General features: G+C 51.4%; 3 protein-coding genes and 1 long non-coding RNA gene across 9 annotated transcripts; 2 read left to right on the forward strand and 2 right to left on the reverse strand.

The window, feature by feature from the left end:
* Positions 1 to 679: 679 nt before the first annotated feature.
* On the reverse strand, positions 680 to 6551 carry LAMTOR1 (late endosomal/lysosomal adaptor, MAPK and MTOR activator 1). The gene is made up of 5 exons (XM_019449689.2): positions 6388 to 6551; positions 2477 to 2622; positions 2149 to 2226; positions 1665 to 1791; positions 680 to 1310 (listed from the first exon to the last, which is right to left on the reverse strand). The coding sequence occupies exons 1-5, from the start codon at positions 6427 to 6429 to the stop codon at positions 1218 to 1220; spliced, it is 486 nt and encodes a 161-aa protein (XP_019305234.1). The 5' UTR covers positions 6430 to 6551; the 3' UTR covers positions 680 to 1217.
* Positions 6552 to 6589: 38 nt separating this feature from the next.
* On the forward strand, positions 6590 to 11876 carry TOMT (transmembrane O-methyltransferase). 2 transcript variants are annotated; one of them, XM_019449677.2, is made up of 5 exons: positions 6590 to 6800; positions 7951 to 8077; positions 8837 to 9111; positions 10202 to 10398; positions 10878 to 11876. In XM_019449677.2, the coding sequence occupies exons 3-5, from the start codon at positions 8853 to 8855 to the stop codon at positions 11196 to 11198; spliced, it is 777 nt and encodes a 258-aa protein (XP_019305222.1). In that variant the 5' UTR covers positions 6590 to 6800; positions 7951 to 8077; positions 8837 to 8852; the 3' UTR covers positions 11199 to 11876. The 2 variants fall into 2 exon arrangements, with proteins under 2 accessions (XP_019305222.1, XP_019305221.1); XM_019449676.2 differs by having other exon boundaries at positions 6590 to 8077.
* On the reverse strand, positions 11850 to 15247 carry ANAPC15 (anaphase promoting complex subunit 15). 5 transcript variants are annotated; one of them, XM_019449691.2, is made up of 5 exons: positions 15121 to 15247; positions 13601 to 13730; positions 12794 to 12853; positions 12331 to 12468; positions 11850 to 12179 (listed from the first exon to the last, which is right to left on the reverse strand). In XM_019449691.2, the coding sequence occupies exons 1-5, from the start codon at positions 15210 to 15212 to the stop codon at positions 12132 to 12134; spliced, it is 468 nt and encodes a 155-aa protein (XP_019305236.1). In that variant the 5' UTR covers positions 15213 to 15247; the 3' UTR covers positions 11850 to 12131. The 5 variants fall into 5 exon arrangements, with proteins under 5 accessions (XP_019305236.1, XP_053756035.1, XP_053756034.1 ...); XM_053900060.1 differs by having other exon boundaries at positions 13601 to 13725; positions 15121 to 15144; XM_053900059.1 differs by lacking the exon at positions 15121 to 15247 and adding an exon at positions 14583 to 14719 and having other exon boundaries at positions 13601 to 13725.
* Positions 15183 to 16533, forward strand: LOC109267135 (uncharacterized). The gene is made up of 2 exons (XR_002079955.2): positions 15183 to 15292; positions 16169 to 16533. It is a non-coding gene; the product is annotated as an uncharacterized LOC109267135 (long non-coding RNA).
* The last annotated feature ends 893 nt before the right edge of the window (positions 16534 to 17426 follow it).

Genomic DNA, 17426 nt, shown 5'->3' on the forward strand with positions numbered 1-17426 from the left:
TCCAGTGTTATTTGGCTGAAAGAGGGAGGCAGTGGAGGAAAAGGCCTGTTGCAACACCTGGGACACGGGGGACCTGGGTTTACTGGTATGTCCTTGGGAGACTTACCTCTCTGAGCCCTTTCTTTACTCTTCCATTCAGACATGCTGGGGTTAGAGCTGTTTCACAGAGTGCCAAGTTTCTGTGGAGATCCCTCAGAGAAGACGACAGGCTGTGATCTTTGAACCCCCCACTTCGATCAGATCAGGGTATTTCTGCTCTGTCTTACATGTTGGGATTCTGCTTGAGATTTCATTTGATAAAGGGAATCTTCTGCTTGAAAACACTGGCTTGCTGGCTCCATATCAAGTATTCTTGGTCTGCCTTTATCCCCCAACCCTGGGCTTGTTGGTAATTCCACTGAATTTGAGGCAGGGCCCCAACAGCGAGAGCTGCCTCAGATTCAAGTCTGTTCAGTTTTGACAGTGTTCCCATCACCAAGAAAGGACAAGCATGGTCTTATCCAATCTGATGTTATTCCAGGCCAAGTTCTGGCTAAGACCGGGGAACCCTGAACCCTTATCTCCTGGATTCCTCTTAATGCCCCTAGAAGACATCCCCCACCCCCCGCATCCATCTCACTGCTCACAGACCAGAAGTAGTATCAGGGTGGTGGGCAGGACAGACGGGCTGCAGCCAGCACACAGATGAATACACTTCCTTTATCGAGGGTGACAAACCAAAACAAAACCCCAAACATGTAAAAACCCAGGGTGCTAGATATACAAACTCAATTCATTCAGATTCAAGCTCGTCCAGACCCTGGTCACAAACCCTACTGAGGTGCATGTGAGCACCAAGTCAGGGAGAGGGGGGCAGGAGTGAGGCCAAGAGAAAGGATGGGAAGGGGGCCCCCATAGGCCCCCTAAGGATCACTCTCTCACAGTGGTACCTTCACCTTCCCAGTGACAGTGAAGACCTACTACGGCCTAATCTTTTGACCCCCACCCCATCCCTGGCCAGGGCTTTGAACGCCAGTCCCAAATGGTTCTACCCTCCCTTGCTCCATCCTCACTTGTTCAGGCTTCCAGCCTTCCAGCTTCTTCTCCTCCTCCACACTCTTCTCTGTGATTAGTAGCAGGTTAGGGTACTGTATGAGCCGCAGTGAGGCTGGGGGCCAGGAGAGGCAGGGTGAAGACGGGTGAAGAGAGGAGAAGAGCTGTCCCAAGGATCCCTCTCTTCATGGGATCCCAAACTGTACAACCAGCTCCTCTTTTGCATCCACTCGGATCTGAGAAAGTGCACTGTAGGCATAAGCAGCTATCCTGGAGACCTGAGACAGAGGGACCAGGGAGGAGAGGAACAGAGAGAGGCAGTGAGAAGGGAGATCCAAAAAGCCAGGGAAGTGGATTGGGTGGCGAGAGAGGAGGGGATGATGGGGGATAGGAAGCCAAAGAGAAAGGCAGGGATGGGAAAGATGGGAAAGATGGAAAAGAACAAAGGGGAGAAAGAGAACAAAGGTGGAGAGGAGAAGACACAAAGTAAGAGAGGTGAGACTGAGCAAGGTACTTGAGCTACCAGGCTAACTCCACTTCCCTACTGCCTCTGAGATGGAGAGGGCGAACCCTCTGCCACAGCCTGGGCAGTGCAGGAAGGATGGGCAGGGGCGGGCCAAGGGGTGGCTCACCTGCTGTAAGTCGGAGAAGGGGATGGGCTCGCTGGCCAGCACTTGGTGGGGCTGGCTGGTGAGAGATGGCAGCGGTGGCAGCTTCTTCCAGTGGGTCAGGCTGCTGCTCAGCACAGCCAAGCGGGTGCTGGCCAAGAGGGAGGATGGGGTGGGCAGTCAGGCCAGTCTGCTCTGCCCAGTCCAGCCCGGCTCGGGGAAGTCTCACTCCCTCAGGCCAGAGAAGCAGGGTGACGGTGGCCTCTGCTCACCACAAACTCACTCCAGGCCCACCTCCCTTGGCCTCCACACCCTTGAAGGCCATGGGGCAAACAGGGCCAACATGCACATCTGCTGAGGTACCAGAGAGATTTGTTGTCAGTCTCCTGGGCCACACCCAAACAAGGAGCCTGGACTGGGGCTCGGACTCCAAAGCTGGATAAGGGATTGAGGGGCAGGGAGGGACCCAAGTAGCCTGAGGGAGGGATGCAAGCTGGCCAGGTCTCACCTGTACTGCCTTGCCCGGTCCATGTACTCATGCTGCTCCATGCCCTGGGAGTCCGCAGCAGACACGTCAATGATGTTGCTTTGGGGAGAGGAGGCAGAGGGAACATGACAGGTGCTTTAAGAGGGATACACAGGACTCACTGCCAAGTCCCAATTCCAGAGCTATCTGACACCATGTCCCTGCCTCCCCACTGGAGCAAGCCCAGGCCTAGAGGCATCTCTCACCACTGACCTTGTCCCATCCCCCATGTCCTGGGCCCAGTCCCCCTATCCCAGCTTTTAACATGGATGGAGAAAGCTCTGCCCAGGCTTGGTCCTGCAGTGCTCACCTGGCTGTCTTAGCAAGAATGGAGGAGAGCAGGGCCTGCTCATCTGTGCGAGTGGAAGGCAGGCTGTGGTAGTTGGGCTCAGCTCCATTGAGGGCTTTGGTAGGGGGGCTGCTAGGGTCCAGCAGCAGTTTCCGCTCCTCTCGGTCCTGGGAAAGGCCATGGAGGAGAAGTAAGCCCCAGAGCCTTTAGTTAGATTTATTTATTTATTTACTTACTTATTTGAGAGAGAACACACATGCTAGCAAGGGAGAGGGGCAGAGAAAGAGAGAGAGAGAGAGAGAGAGAGAGAGAGAGAGAGACAGAGGATCTTAAGCAGGCTCAACACTCAGCACGGAGCCCAATTTGGGGCTGGAGCTGATGTGGGGCTGGATTTCACAACCCTAGGATTACGACTGGAGCCAAAATCAAGAGTCAGACACTCAACCAACAGAGCCACCCAGGCACCCCAACCCTGGAGCCTTTAGTCCAACCTGCCTTTCTTGGGCTCTCCTTTCAGCCCAGCTCTGACTTTTAAGCACCAAAAAATATCCCAAGTGCTGAAGTGTATGGAATGTCAGATAAGGCTCAGTCCTGCCTGCCCTTTGGAGCTCAGCTGAGTTGTGGGTCTAGGATGAATTAAAGTAAATCCAAGCAGCCCTAGAGGCCCTGAAAAGATGGACAGAGACACAAAGCATGTACTCAATAACCACTCTGGAGCTTCAGCAAACAGTCTAGCACCTGATGAGAAAGAATACTGGAAGCTGGAAGCCAGAGGAGTAAGGTCTAGAAACTGATGGGAGTCAGGAGCCCAAGAATGGCCCTCCTGATCCCCCAGACCAGGCCCTTCCCAGAAAGGCTGTCTGCTCCTAGGATGGAGGCCCCGTGAGGCCAGACAATTATATTCCTCATGTAATCTCAGGGCAAGAGTCCCAGCCTCTGGGTCACACAGTCCAAGTGTGCCCCCTTCCTAGAGGGCAGGTCCCTTCTACTCTCAGGTGTTCACTCTTCTCTAATGCTTTCTTTGTATATGACTCCCAGAACCAAACTTGGTGCACCTGGTGAAACCTGACCAGAACAGTGCAGCTGTTCCCTCCCTTGCCAAGTCACCACACTTCTAGTCTTGTGGTTTGTTAATTTTCAGTAGTCCTGTTACTGCTAGCTTAAGCCAATAATCACAAACCCCAGAACTAACATGGGGCCAAACCAAGTCTCCCTGGTCCTATTCCAGCCCCTTATTCTAATCTACTGCAGTCTCTCTGAATATGACCCTGCCTTGAGCCTATCAGCTGCAAATCCCTGCTGGCTTTATGTCAGCCACAAATTGGATAAGCAGGCCTGCTGGGTATCTATCCAAGCCATAAAGAGCAAGGGTGCCCAGGACAAAGCCAAAGACAAGGGGGCCCATCCTGCCTAATGCTGACTCACCAACCCTTAGTGCCAGACCACCAGTGCTCCACTCCAGGCAGATCTCAGTTCCTACCATAGACCTTCCCACTGTGGGCTCCCAGTTCCCCTGCCCCCAACTCCACAACTCTCCTTACAGAGGGCCACTTCCTCCTGCTCGCCTGCCCCACCCTAGGCAGGCCGAGCCTTTTCACAATACTCTTCCTTCTCAAGTCTAGGTTGCCAAGCGTCTTCGGTTCCCAATAGTATGAGACAAAAGCTGTGGGACTCTGTCCTATCACCTCCCAACTCCTAGACATACCCTCCTCCTCCTCAAAACACAGACTAAGTATTCAAGGGCTAGAAGGACAAAATGCTTGCTAAAGATCAAACTATCTCAAAGGAAAGCTGGCTCCATAACCCTGAATTTGCTTCCTGTGTGCTGTCCTTCTCCCAGCCCTACTTCAGACAGATCTTCCTATAGGACAGGTCTCCCCTGTCCCCCATGTCTAAGTGGATTGTTCAAGAACAACGAAGTTTTCCTGAGACCTAGACTCCCAGAAGAGGCCAGGCTACCCCCAATCAGAGTGAACAAATAACATCACCCCACCCCCAAGGGCAAGTGAAGCATGGAGGAAGTGTTTCACACCAAGGTTTGTCCCTGAGTCAGTGTCAACCCAGGAGTCAGGCTTTCACTGTCTACTCCAGCACAGACACATATACATGGTCTGTCCATAAGTAGTCACCTGGTGTATGGGCATAGCTGAAAAGAATATCTTGGCCCAATGGATAAAGCACATGGCTTGGTATCAAGATACGTTGACTACAGCATTACTCAGCTTTGTGTCTTTGGCTAAATATCTTAGCCTCTCTGAACTTTTCCCTTACCTTTAAGTACATAACCTACACCTATACGACAAACATTTGGCAAACGTCAAATGAGAGAACTATAAAAAGTCTTTGAAAATGTGTCATTTATTTCTTTTTATTGTAACAAGGGAGCAGAGATTAAAGTGGGGGAGGGGCCTGCCCAAGAGCTGAGAAAGGGATTTTGGGATAGGGAATGGCTTGTAGACCTTTGCCACATGAAGGCTCAAATCACCCAGCACTGACTGAGCACCTCTCTGGGGGTTAGAAACAGAAGTGAGAGCCTGTCAAGATGAAAGTTCAGATCAATAAACCCAGCTCTCCCAGATAGAAGCTGGTATCCTTTCTGAGAAGGTCCTAACCCTTCTTAACTCATTCCCTGCAAGAGTTCGTGTTATCCTTTAGGAGACAATTTTCCATTAGGCCACAGTTTTCCCAGTAGGCAGGAATACTGTCTCCTCTAAGATGCTGGGGTGAAGTGAGGGATAGCGGACATGATGTATGCCTAAGGTGTAAGGGACAGGAAATAGGAATATGTGTTCATTGGGGGTTTGGAGAATTAATGAGGCCCAAGAGACACCCATGCCTCTCAAACAAAGGGCATTTTCCTAACCTTAAGTTCTTAACCCAAAATAGTTTCATGTGAGTCACTGGGGAAAGACCGACTTCCCAAATACCAATAATATAATCCACTTCTGTGACCATCTCTCCACCAGACTGTGAGCTACTTGCTGAAATCCTTCTGTCATCTGTGTGTCTAGAATGTGTTGAAACCCAACACATGTTGGACCCAAGCTTAGAGGCAAGAGCTTGAGACTTCATCCTTGGGAAGGTCTCCCCACTCCTAAAAGGAGATCGGGCAGGCAGGTCAGAGATTAAGATGTAGGGAGAAGTGAGAATGCACCAAGGGGAAGAGGAAGAACTTAAAACTGCACAATCTTCCCAGCCTAATCCTTTCTGCAAAGGGATCAGGTCTACGGTCAAATTCCCAGGGCAAGCACCCCTCTAGCTAAAGGAACTCGCAGGCCCCAAGCAAAAACTGCACCGAGGCAGGTCAAACTGAGCTCTCATCCCACCTCTCTAATCCAATACAGCCAAAGTGAAACCCGCTTTGTTGCTTCCCCAAAACGTCTTGATGTCATGGTCTCTATTAAATTCTTTACTGGTCAACTCAAATGCCACCTACTTCCAGAAGCCTTCTCTGACCCCAAACCGCAGTGACCTTCCTTCTCCAACTCGAGGGACTGAGAAGATACATAGATTCCTGATTCATGTTAGGAAAAGCTAACTCTGAGCCTCAGCTTACCCATCTTTAGAATGGATTCACAAAGCCCGCTCATACAAGCACAGAAAAAGCACAGGAAGCTTGGAAGACAGTGTTTCCCAAGGACCGAGGCTGAGGATTCTGAAGGCTATAAAGGTTTAAAGATAGGATAACATGAAAGGGGTGGGAGCGAGCGGGACAGGGGGCTGTCTGCACACCCCAAAGCGGAGACTGTGTAGAGAAAGCTGGGGCTTTAACAGGGGTAGGAGCCCGGCCGAGCGTCCCCTCCGTAATCTGTCCCCTCCCGGCCTCCGTACTAAGTGAGGCCCACAGTCCCGTTCTTCTGCAGGCTTTTTTCTGGGCCCCACGCCCTAGCCTCTCAACCCTCATTCCCGAGCCTCGCCCGCCGCGGCCGCACCTGGTCCGAGTCCTCGTTCTCGCTGCTGTAGCAGCACCCCATGGCCGGGGTCGGGCCGGGCGCTCAGGCCGCGCCGAGGAGGGACGGCGTCCGTCGGGAGCCCTTCCGGTCACATGACCCGTGGCTGCATCCAGCGAGCAGCCACCCGCCGCCCTGCCTATCCCTTCCCAGAGCCCCGCAGCTACCGCCGCAATCCTGGCTTCCGGCCCCGCCTCCACCGCATGATCATCGCCAACCAATGGGAGGGCTCACCTCGCTTGCCAAGACGCGAGGCACGTGATGCGATGAAAGGGAGGGGCAGGTCACATGACTTCAGCGTCTTCTCAGTCTTGGAGCTGGAGTCTTCCGCCGACTTAAAGAGGCCCTCCTGATGTGTACTGTGTGGTCGCGTGGCTGCCAGGCTACCTTTCAGGGTCAGTGAGCGAACTTATACCAAATGCTCCCGTAAATGCCATGCGAAGGAAGAGTGGGACTCAGGCCCTTCGCTCCTCGAGCACACAGTCTCCGTGTACAAACACTGGACCCAGATGCCCAGCACCAAGTTGGAAGACACATAAAGACTGTAGCCCCCAACGGAGTTCTCAACCTGTACTGGGGATGGGAGACTTATTGGAAGAAGAGCTCTTATTCCTTCACGAGCCAAAGAGGAGCAGAGCTCAATCCTGGAAGAGAGGCCACCTGGCAGTCTTTGCCCTCAGGCATTTCTCTGCAATCTTGCTTGCCTTTTTACATCAACTCTAGTAATCCTAATTCACAAAGCTGACTATCAGTGCTTTTTTTAGAACCATCCCATATCTTCCCTTGGACCCTGAACACTGGTCATTCAACAAGTCTGTTATTCAACATCTTGCAGCACCTGAGACCTGCCTCCCTTTTCAGCACTGGGGTCGTGGGGGTTAATGGTAATGGTGGTGGTGGTGGTGCAGGGGTTGTAAATATTTATTTGCAGTTTCCTGATTGACCTCCTGGACTTTCCACATGTTGGCACACCGCCTCCCCACGAGGTCTGCCTTCAGGCCTGAATACAAACAATATCCTCCTGATTGCCATTTCTGACCCCATTCTTTGGGCATCCCCAACTCCCTGTGCTTAATCCCTATTCCACGTAGCTCCATTCATTTATCAAATCAAGTAATTACTGTCTGTGATGTGCCACACACTGCTCTGTCTAGATACACAGAAGTTCACAGAACAGCCTAAAGTCCCCATATCCGTGAAGAATTGCATTATGCTTTATTCTGTTTCTGGATCAGTCTCTTCCGCTAAATTTGGAGTTCCTGGAGGAATGAGACAAGATCTGACTCCTCTCTGTGACCCACACCCTGGCAATTGCTTAAACAAAACTTGAATTTTGAATTGAGTAAATTACAGCCTCCCATTTCCTTGGCTCACACCATGCCCCCATATCCTGATACAAGGAGTTGGAGGAGAGGTCACCAAACCCAGTAGCTGTCATCACCCCTCAAATCAAGACCCTGGGGTTCTGTAAATTTAGGGCTCATGAAGGGTAGGAGTCAGCCCCACCTTGTTCCTGCAGCTAGTAACTTGAACCACATGTCTCAGGTAACAGCAGCAGCTTCTGCATCAATAATTGAGAGCAAGTCCAGCCGGCCTCAGAGTTCTCTGGCCCTGAGGCCTCCCCCTCCTGTTCTAGGCTCTGATCTTCCCCAAGCAGAAGTCTCCAGCACAGGTAAGCAGGGCTCTTGAGTGTGGGTTCCCAAGCACACGAGTTCAAACTCACTATCACTCACCTACTCACATCCATTTATACACTCTTACCTTCAATTTTAGTCCCCACCATCACCAGGAGCTCACGAGGGTCAGATCTGGAGGAAGGGGTGGATGGATGGTTCAAGGTATGGGAGAGGAGAAGACACTTACCCTCCCCATTAGGGATAGGGCTTGGGAGAAGAGGCTCGAGTAGGGGGGAAGCATGTGCTGTGTGTATACATGCTTTTACAAGGAATTCTGAGAGAGAACATAAAAGGTGAATGCAGGGGAGGGGAGACAACTGGAGAAGAAATATAGAATCAAGGACTCCTCCCACCCACAGGGAAGAGCAGATGGAGGGGTGGGAAGAAATCTCATCAGGAGATGCAGGCGGTTGGGGGGGGGGGGGTGGGTAGGATATTTCCAAAGACTGTGGAAAGTGGTCCTGAAGGGGTGACGACAGAGATGAGGCAAAATGGGTGGGAAAAGTAAGGTGAAGACAGAATCAGGGGGCAGAGGTGGGAAGAGGTGGTTTGAGGTTGGGTGTAGAACGTAGACTAGCATGGATTCCTTGAAAGTACATGAGCTTGGAATTGGACCAATTCAGATTCAAATCCTGGTTCTGTTGTATGACTCTGCACAAAAGACTTAGCCTTTCTGAGCCATGGTTTGTAAAATATAGGGATAATACAAATGACAAGCAATGGTGAGTTTCCCTGTCTGCCTTCCTTCACCCCAGAGCCCTGGTAGGGACTATGTCCCCCGCCATCGCACTGGCCTTCCTGCCACTGGTGGTGACATTGCTGGTGCGTTACCGTCACTACTTCCGACTGCTGGTGCGTATGGTCTTGCTGCGGAGCCTCCGAGACTGCCTGTCAGGGCTGCAGATTGAGGAACGGGCCTTCAGCTATGTGCTCACTCATGCCCTGCCTGGAGACCCCAGTCATATCCTCACCACCCTGGACCATTGGAGCAGCCACTGCGAGTACCTGGGCCACATGGGGCCTGTCAAAGGTCAGTGTTCCCTAGCCTTCTGCTCCAGGAAATACCCCCAAGATGGTAAGGAAGGTCTGAGATCTGCCAGTGCCTACTGGGCGCATTGGGCAGGTTCTTCATCCTGAGTCTCTTTTTTCTCCTCTGCAAATGAGGGGGCTGGGCAAAGTTATTCATTCATATAGCAAACACTTACTGCCATCCCATTTGAACTAGGCATGTACTAGGTGCTAGGTTGGAAAAGGAGGTAGAGGCCACACAGATGAATCAGCCATAAATGCTAGCCTCAGAGGGGGCATAATACAAAGGGGATAACATTTCAGCACATAACCCATAACTTTGTAATTATCTGTGCTGATTCATTCTCCCCTCACCGTGGAGGCTCCCACATCCCATTCAGGATAGCTACCTGGCTTTGTCTCAGTCCCAGCTCCTGGCACAAGTGCTTTTAGAGTCTGAAGAAATTTTTCCAATTCCCAGGTTAGAAAGCTACCCAGTGAACAAAACAAAGAGGAATGAAACTGGAAGTTCTAGCCAAGGTCTCTCAGGAACCTGGTGCCTGTTTCTGCCTTAGCCTTCCTGGAGGAAGCAACACTTAAATGGAGCCTATAAGGATTGTTTTCAATTTGGCCAAGCAGATAAGGACAGGGGTAGGAAGAGGCAAAGCCAGTCACATATACTAATGCACCATGAAGGAATGAGCCAGTGATGACTTGGTTGACTCTGGGCACAGTTGTTTTGGAGGACTGTGGTACAGTCTACAGATGGGAAGAGCTGGAAAGGTTGGATAGGATCAGGTCCAAGAAGGTCCTGAATGTCAGGCTGAGGATCCCAAGTTCAATCCCAAAGGCCTTTAGGATCACAGGAACCAAGGAGCAACAGGGTCACATTTGTTTGTTGGAAAGATAGCTAGTGGCTGGTACAAAGATGAGACTGAAGGACGAAAGCCTGGAGGGTCAGAGGACGAGCGAGGCAGCTGGAGCTGTAGTCCAAGGAGACCCCAGCTGGTTGAGGGCTACAGTGAGACAGGTGGACATTTGAGATCCCTTTCTATCAGGGGCCCTGAATCCATCTCCCATGTCTGCTGCAATAAGCCATCTTCCCCCCCCAGGTCAGATCCTGATGCGGCTGGTGGAAGAGAAGGCTCCTGCTTGCGTGCTGGAGCTGGGCACCCACTGTGGGTACTCCACTTTGCTTATTGCCCGTGCCCTGCCCCCTGGGGGCCGCCTTCTCACTGTGGAGTGGAACCCACGCACCGCAGCAGTGGCTGAAAAACTCATCCGCCTGGCTGGCTTCGACGAGCGCACGGTCAGCCCCTGCCTCCCTGACCCTAGTATCTTCCCTTCCACCCCCAGCCTTGCCCTAGCCAGGCCTCCCCAGTAAGGGAATCCCACCTAGGAGATTCCCCCAGTAAGGGAATCCCACCTAGGCAGCACAGTAGGAGACTGTGACTCTGGGTGATGTGTGAACTCCTGTCTGTTCCAAGTCATTTGCTCATATTTGCTGCTGGATGACAAAGGAGCAGTTAAAAGGAAGGTCTTTGGAGACCAGCAAATATGGGTCCAAACCTTAAGTCTACCTCTTGTGAGCTGTTATGACTTTGGGCAAAGAACTTATCCTCTGAATCTCAGCTTCATCACTGGCAGAATGGAAATCACAATACTGATCCTGACTTCTTGGGTTCTGAGGACAGAGGAAATGGCATAAAGTAAGCCAGATCCTGGTGAAGTCTGGTATGGGAGAACAGACCCTCCCACCCTCACCTCCAACTCCTCCCATCCCCACAGGTGGAGCTCATCGTGAGTAGCTCAGAGGAGGTGATCCCACACCTACAAACCCAGTACCAGCTGAGTCAGGTAGACTTGGTGCTCCTGGCACACCGGCCCCGACGTTACCTGCGAGACCTGCAGCTTTTGGAGGCCCATGCCCTGCTGCCAGCTGGTGCCACTGTACTGGCTGACCATGCGCTGTTCCCTGGTGCACCCCGCTTCCTGCAGTATGCCAAGAGCTGTGGCCGCTACCGCTGCCGCCTCCACCACACTGGCCTCCCAGACTTCCCTGCCATCAAGGACGGCATAGCCCAGCTCACCTATGCAGGGCCTGGCTGAGGTCCAGGCCCAGAGGCACTTACTGCTGCCTCTCCACCCCCACCGAAGCAAGGACCTCAGAACATCCATTCTTCTCCCTGCTTGTGGCCTGACACATGCTGGACTCAGGCTGGGGAGGCTGTCCTCCAACCTCTGCCCCACTCCAGTTCTACACTGACCTGGGACATCAAGTTCTATCAGGATGCTTGGTTCCATTGCCCCCCTCCTTCCAGAGAGCCATGGATTGACAGGCAAGAGACCTGGGCTCCCAACCCAACTCTATCACTGATTTTCTGGGTGACTCCAAGGGAGTCCCCGTGCTGCCTGAAGATTTAATCTCTCTTAACACCAAGGAAGCCAGCTGGAAAATCTCCAGGGGCCTCCTAGCTCTAGGCCTCAGAAGCCTTCCCTCCTCAGCCCATGCAATTCCAGTTAGGATCAGAGGAAACAGTAAACATTGAGTTAGAGGCTCTGAAGGAATGGGTACAAGCTGAGCCAGAGAAAATGGTAATGGAGCCTGGGCCCAGGGCCAGGACCACCTCTAGCCCTGGACAACATGATCCAGTAGGCTTGCCTGAAGTCCCTTGTATGCCCTCTCCCTGAAGCTCAAGAGAAGATGCTGGATTCCTCTGGGCCCGACCAACAATTAGGGAATAGACACGGGGAAAAAAATAAAATCATTCCTGTGTCTTTATTAAAGGGAGTTAGAAAGAGACTATACCTGGCAACCAAGGGGTGAGGTAATGGGCGGAAAGGTGGGGTGGGCTCAGGCCCTGGAGACTCAAGGGCAAAGTGATGGCCTAGGAGGAGCCAAGGAGACCAGTTCTTGGCAGCAGCTGAAGAGATACCCAAGGGTGAGCTTTCAGGCACTGGGGCAATCAGCTGGTTCTGCAGGGGGTGCAGGATAAGTTGGGCTGGCCTGGAATTTGCCTGAGGCCACCCTGCCTTGTCTACCTAGATCATCCACTGGTCCTGATCCTGTTCGTTGCCTTCCATGTCCACCTGGAGAGAAGGCTAGGTGTGGGTGGGGAGGGGCCTCAGCCACCCAGCCGGCCGTAGTCCCAGATCCTGTCCCTGGTTGGATCCAGAGTCTCTGTATCCTTGGCCACCAGTTAGGTCACAGGCAGGGGCCCACCCCCACACCCCTGCCTACCTCATTGACCTCTCCATCATCAGGTGACTCATTGTAATCATTCATCTCATCCATGTCCTGCATGTCCTCATCATCCTCTGAGTCCTCTTCACTATCCTCGTCGTCATCTTCATCCTCCTCTTCCTCGTCATCATAGTGCTGGTGAGGCAGGGGAGAGCCTATAGGCTCTGTAGGCTTGCCTGGACCACTTCAAGGGCTGGTCCACTTGGAGCCTTTCTCAGGGGCAGTGAGTGACCCTCCATTCCCCAGACTTGCCCCCCGCCTTGAGTCTAGCAGACTGGTGCATGTTTTGCAGGACCTTGGTGCTAGGTCCAATGGCCACCCACTCTAGATCCCCTTTATGGCCTCTGCCTAGAGCTGAGGACCACAATTGCTCTGGAGTCAGAGGTAGGACCTTCAGAATTAGAGCAAAGCTTTAGTCCACCTGAGCCCCACAAAGGCCCTACCTATTGGAACCACTCACCTCCGAGGCCGGCTTGCCAATGGGTACCAGATTGTTGTCTTTCTCTGCGATGCTCTGGAGCTGTGGCCAAAGGGGGAGAGGAGGGTCAGGGCCCAAGCAGGGCATGTCAGGGGCATGGGACTGGCCCACTCTGCCCCTAAGAAGATACCCCCACCCCCAAGTATGGAGAAGCTTCCTCTCAGTTTTTTTTTTTTTAATTTTAACGTTTATTTTTATTTTTGAGACAGAGAGAGACAGAGCATGAACAGGGGAGGGGCAGAGAGAGAGGGAGACACAGAATCTGAAACAGGCTCCAGGCTCTGAGTGGTCAGCACAGAGCCCGACGCGGGGCTCGAACTCACGGACCGTGAGATCATGACCTGAGCCGAAGTCGAATGCTTAACCGACCGAGCCACCCAGGCGCCCCTTCCTCTCAGTTTCTAGAAAGAGTCAATCCCTTTGTTTCTTGTCATCTGCTACTTACTTATAAACTGGATCCAACTAAATTCTCTGGGCCATGGTTGCCCTATGAGATTACAGTGAGGGTAAAGTGAGAGACTGATAGAGAATATGGCATCTGCTACATCCTCAATACAGTCAAAATTACTATTTCCTATGAGTTAGAGAACAGAGCCTGGGCTCCAACCTGGCCCAGAAATCCCATGGTCCCACCGTAAATCAGTAGCATAAAGACTGGAACCTAGGCCTCCTACCTCCCAGCTTGATTGTTCCCAGCTCAGGGCAAAAAGCTCCTCCAGGATCATGGTCTGTGAAAGGCAGGGGAGGTCCCTGACTAAGGCTCCACCACTGTGCTAGGTCCTTACTCACCCAGGCCTGATGCTGTTGCTCTTGCTGCTGCAGCTCCGTCTCCTCCACACAGGGTCGATCCAGATTAAACCACAGTGTCTCAGTCACACGGGGGAAGAGTGAGGGAAACAAGGTGGACATGGCTCCTAGACTGAGGTAAAGGGCCAGGTGAATCCAGATCAGAAGTATTTGATTTCAGTTATTTGGTTAGTCTGATTTGGGGATGGGGTGGAGTAGAAGGTAGGGGGAAATAGCTCTTCCTTGTGGGAATCAGACAGACCTGGGTTTGAGTCCTGGCTCCACCACTTACTAGCTGTTTGACCTCGGCCAAGTCACTTAACCTCTCTGAGCCTCAGTTTCCTCATCTGTAAAATGGGGGATAACAGTTATACCCACCCTCATAATTATTCTGATAATCAATTTACTTTGTGGAGAAGTAAAGCTGTTTGCAAGCTATTCAAGGAGTGGAAAATGGAAGCCAACATGTAGAGCTATGAATCCAGAATGCAGACTGGTATTACAAAATTAAACAAAATTAAAGGTAGCAGGGCTCCACTGACACTATCTTTACCTCTTCCAAACATGAAGACCTACTTTTTGCCCTTTTATGAGAATCCATTCCATTCTTACTCCACGTCAGAAATTTAGGGCACTAACCACCTCTCTCATGAACCACAACCAAACTGGGGTGGGGATGGGCTACCACGTGCAATATGGTTCAGAAAGGCATTCTAAAGGCATGAGTAAATGCATAAATAAGTAAATGTTAGGCTGAATGAACTAACGTGAGAGAATACGTAAATTCAGCACAGATTTAGCTGAGGGAGCGGACCAGAAAGGTCCCAGAGAATCTGAATTAAAACCTTTCAGTTCACAGGAAAATCAAGGCCCTGGGACAAGCAACACTGTCTCTAGGTCACACAGTGAGGTGGGGCATAGAATTCCTACGGGGAAGAAATCGAGGCCAGGCACTAGAAGAGATGAGCAGGAGAAAAGGACCTACGTCTAGTTCTACTTTTGCCCTAATTCATTTGACTGATCCTGGGCCAGCCGCTGTCCTTTAGTAAACCTCAGCTTCCCGGCCCGTGTCACTGACACAACACCCATCCTCACGGCCAGTAAGTTTGAGGCGAGAGACCGAGGCTCCGAAAGCCCCACCCCTCGCGGCAAAGCCACCGCCCATTCTTCGCTTATTATGAAAATGACCGCGGGGTGGCCCAACAAGAAGAATGCAGGGGCGGGATTCGAACAGGCATTTGCCCTTTATAGGGTTGCTAATCGCAAAAGCAGCGAGGCCTGAATAGGGCCAATTAACTGGAAGAACTGCTGGGTGACAGAAAGTGACACCAATGAGTGGCGGATCTTGTGCGACGGGGTGGAGCTTAGCCTCGAGGAAGCGGCCAATGAGCTGGAGCTCTTTACTGTTAAGAGTGTGGGCACGGAGCTCCTGAAGAGCCGGGTCAGGGCCACGGGGTTTCTCCGAGGGAGGAAGAAGAGAAGGGGCAGAGAGACAGCAGCCTCAGCCTGGCTTCCGTACTTACCGCTCCGGGAGGCGGCAGCCGGCAGCGACCCGGAAGCACTTCTCTCTGCCTGAGCGGAAGGGCCCACCAGAACCGGGGAAGCACCAACGCATGCGCCTTCGCTCTCCTTTTGTTTCTCGTTCCCGCCCTCCACACCGGATGTGACGCTCTACACCTTAGTCACGTCGTTAAGGTTGGAAATTTGCCTACTCTTTGGCCCCTCCTCGAGCCTCCGCCGAGGGCCCTCTCCAGTCTGGCCCCGCCCCTCCGTGTTTAGCCTGGATGTGCTTGCGAACGCCTACTGAAAACTAGCAGCAATCTGTTTTAGTACTAGGACTGTTCGTCCTGTGGCGTCCTAGGAAAATTTGTCCACTTTTACCCCAGAATTGCTGAGTGATATTACACCTCATCTGCCTTCCCATTCTCACCCTAAGTTTCTTGTTGGGGCGCATGCTTTATTTATGTACGACTTCAACAGAAATAGTTGAGTCCTGGGGCACCTTGGTGGCTCAGTTGGTTGAGCATCCAACTTTGGCTCGGTTCATGATCTCACTTGGAGGGTTGGAGCTGCGGGACCGGCTCTGTGCTGGCAGTGCGGAGCCTGCTTAGGAGTCCCTCTCTTACCCTCTTTCTCTGCCCCTCCCCCACTCGTGTGGGGGGGGGTGGGGGGTGTGAGGGTGTGGGCGTGAGTGTGTGGGCGTGTATGTGTTTGCGTGCACTCTCAAAATACATAAACTTAAAAAAAATAGTTGAGTCCATACTATATTCCAGACTCTGCTAGAAGCTGGGGAAAATCTAGGAACATGGTCCCTGCCCCCAGTAGACCTCACACTCCAGTGGAGAAGCCAGACTCTGCAGACCCGCAGGGGACTCACAGGTTTCATAAGATTGCCGGTCCAGTTCCAGTTCTGCATTTGAAATCATGTATGGGTTTGAATGGGTTTGAGTGACTAGTCAGCTTCAGGCACTGCTTTTGGGGAATTCAGCTGCCCTCTCCAGGCCTGGGCTAAATACATTAGTGGTCAGCCTCGTCATCTCTCCCACTCCTTCCCTGATGATTCTGTTCCAGTAACCTCTGACTCAGCCTCCCCTTCAGAGATCATGCCTTCTGACAACGGCAGTCCTTCAAACCCAACCCCCATTAAGCTCCATCACCCACCAGCCTCTTCTAGAGCTAGCATTCATCCACAGTTCTACTCCTGACCACACCAGATGTGTGAAGTTTAACAAGTCGTTTTCCCCACCTGGATTTAGTTTTGTCTTCAACCAGCTTCGAAAACTATGCAGCCTTCCTCCTATCCTGGACTGATGTGAGGATTTGACAAGACTACATATTTAAGTCCTAGTGGACTGTGTATGTTAACATGATTATGTTTCCAAGCAGCTCTAGTTGTTACAAAGTTTTCATTAAAGAGTAAATTTTGCCTCTTGGAACTGTCCACCTTTTTCATCCATTCACTCAAATACCTTCTGGGTGCCTTACTGTATTCCTGTCACTAGTCTAAATAGTGGGTATATAATAGTGAACAAAACAGACCCCCCCCCCCCCACATCTCTTCATGCAGCTTCCATTCTAATGGAAGAGATAAACAACAAAGAAGTTAAATAAAATATATAGTTTTAAGATAGCAGTAAATGCCTAGGAGAAAAATCAGAGAAGTGGGGAGGGAAGTTTTTTTTTATTTTAGGTAGGGAGGCCAAGGAAGACCTTATTAGGAAAATGACTTTTGAATAAAGGTCTGAAGAAAAAGAAGGGGGAGGGCATTGATATGATGTTTAGGAAAGAACATTTCAGAGAGATCAAGTACAAAGGGTGGAGAATTGCTGGAGCATAGTGTACTATGGTGAGAGCAGGAGATGAGGCCAGAGAAGTAGCAGGAGCCGGATAGTACAGCCTTGCAAGTCACAGTAACGATTTTAGCTTTTACTCCATCTTGAGAATCCTGTGAAGGGTTTTGAGCAGAAGATCCACATGATCTGATTTACATTTTAACAGTTACTCTGGCTGTTCTATGAAGAATAGATTTAGGAGGGAGAGTGGTAGAAGCAGGGAGACCAATTGGGAGCCAATTATAATAATCCAGAGGTGGGGGATGAGAAGTGGTTGAAATATGAGTATATTTAGAGGGTAGGGACAAGAGAGCTTGCTGAGAGATTGGATGTAGAATATCAGAGGCAGAAAGGAGCCAAGATGTTTGGACTAAACAACTGGAAGACCAGTGTTGCCATTTCTGAGATGCAAAAGACAAAGGAGATGCTGTTTTGGGGAGGCAACTATCTGGAGTTCATTTTTGGGTGTGTGGAGTTTGAAATGCCCATTAGTGTAC

Source organism: Panthera pardus, unplaced genomic scaffold (genome assembly GCF_024362965.1).
Source record: "Panthera pardus isolate Hobbes unplaced genomic scaffold, ASM2436296v1 HiC_scaffold_12, whole genome shotgun sequence".
Lineage (NCBI taxonomy): Eukaryota > Metazoa > Chordata > Mammalia > Carnivora > Felidae > Panthera > Panthera pardus.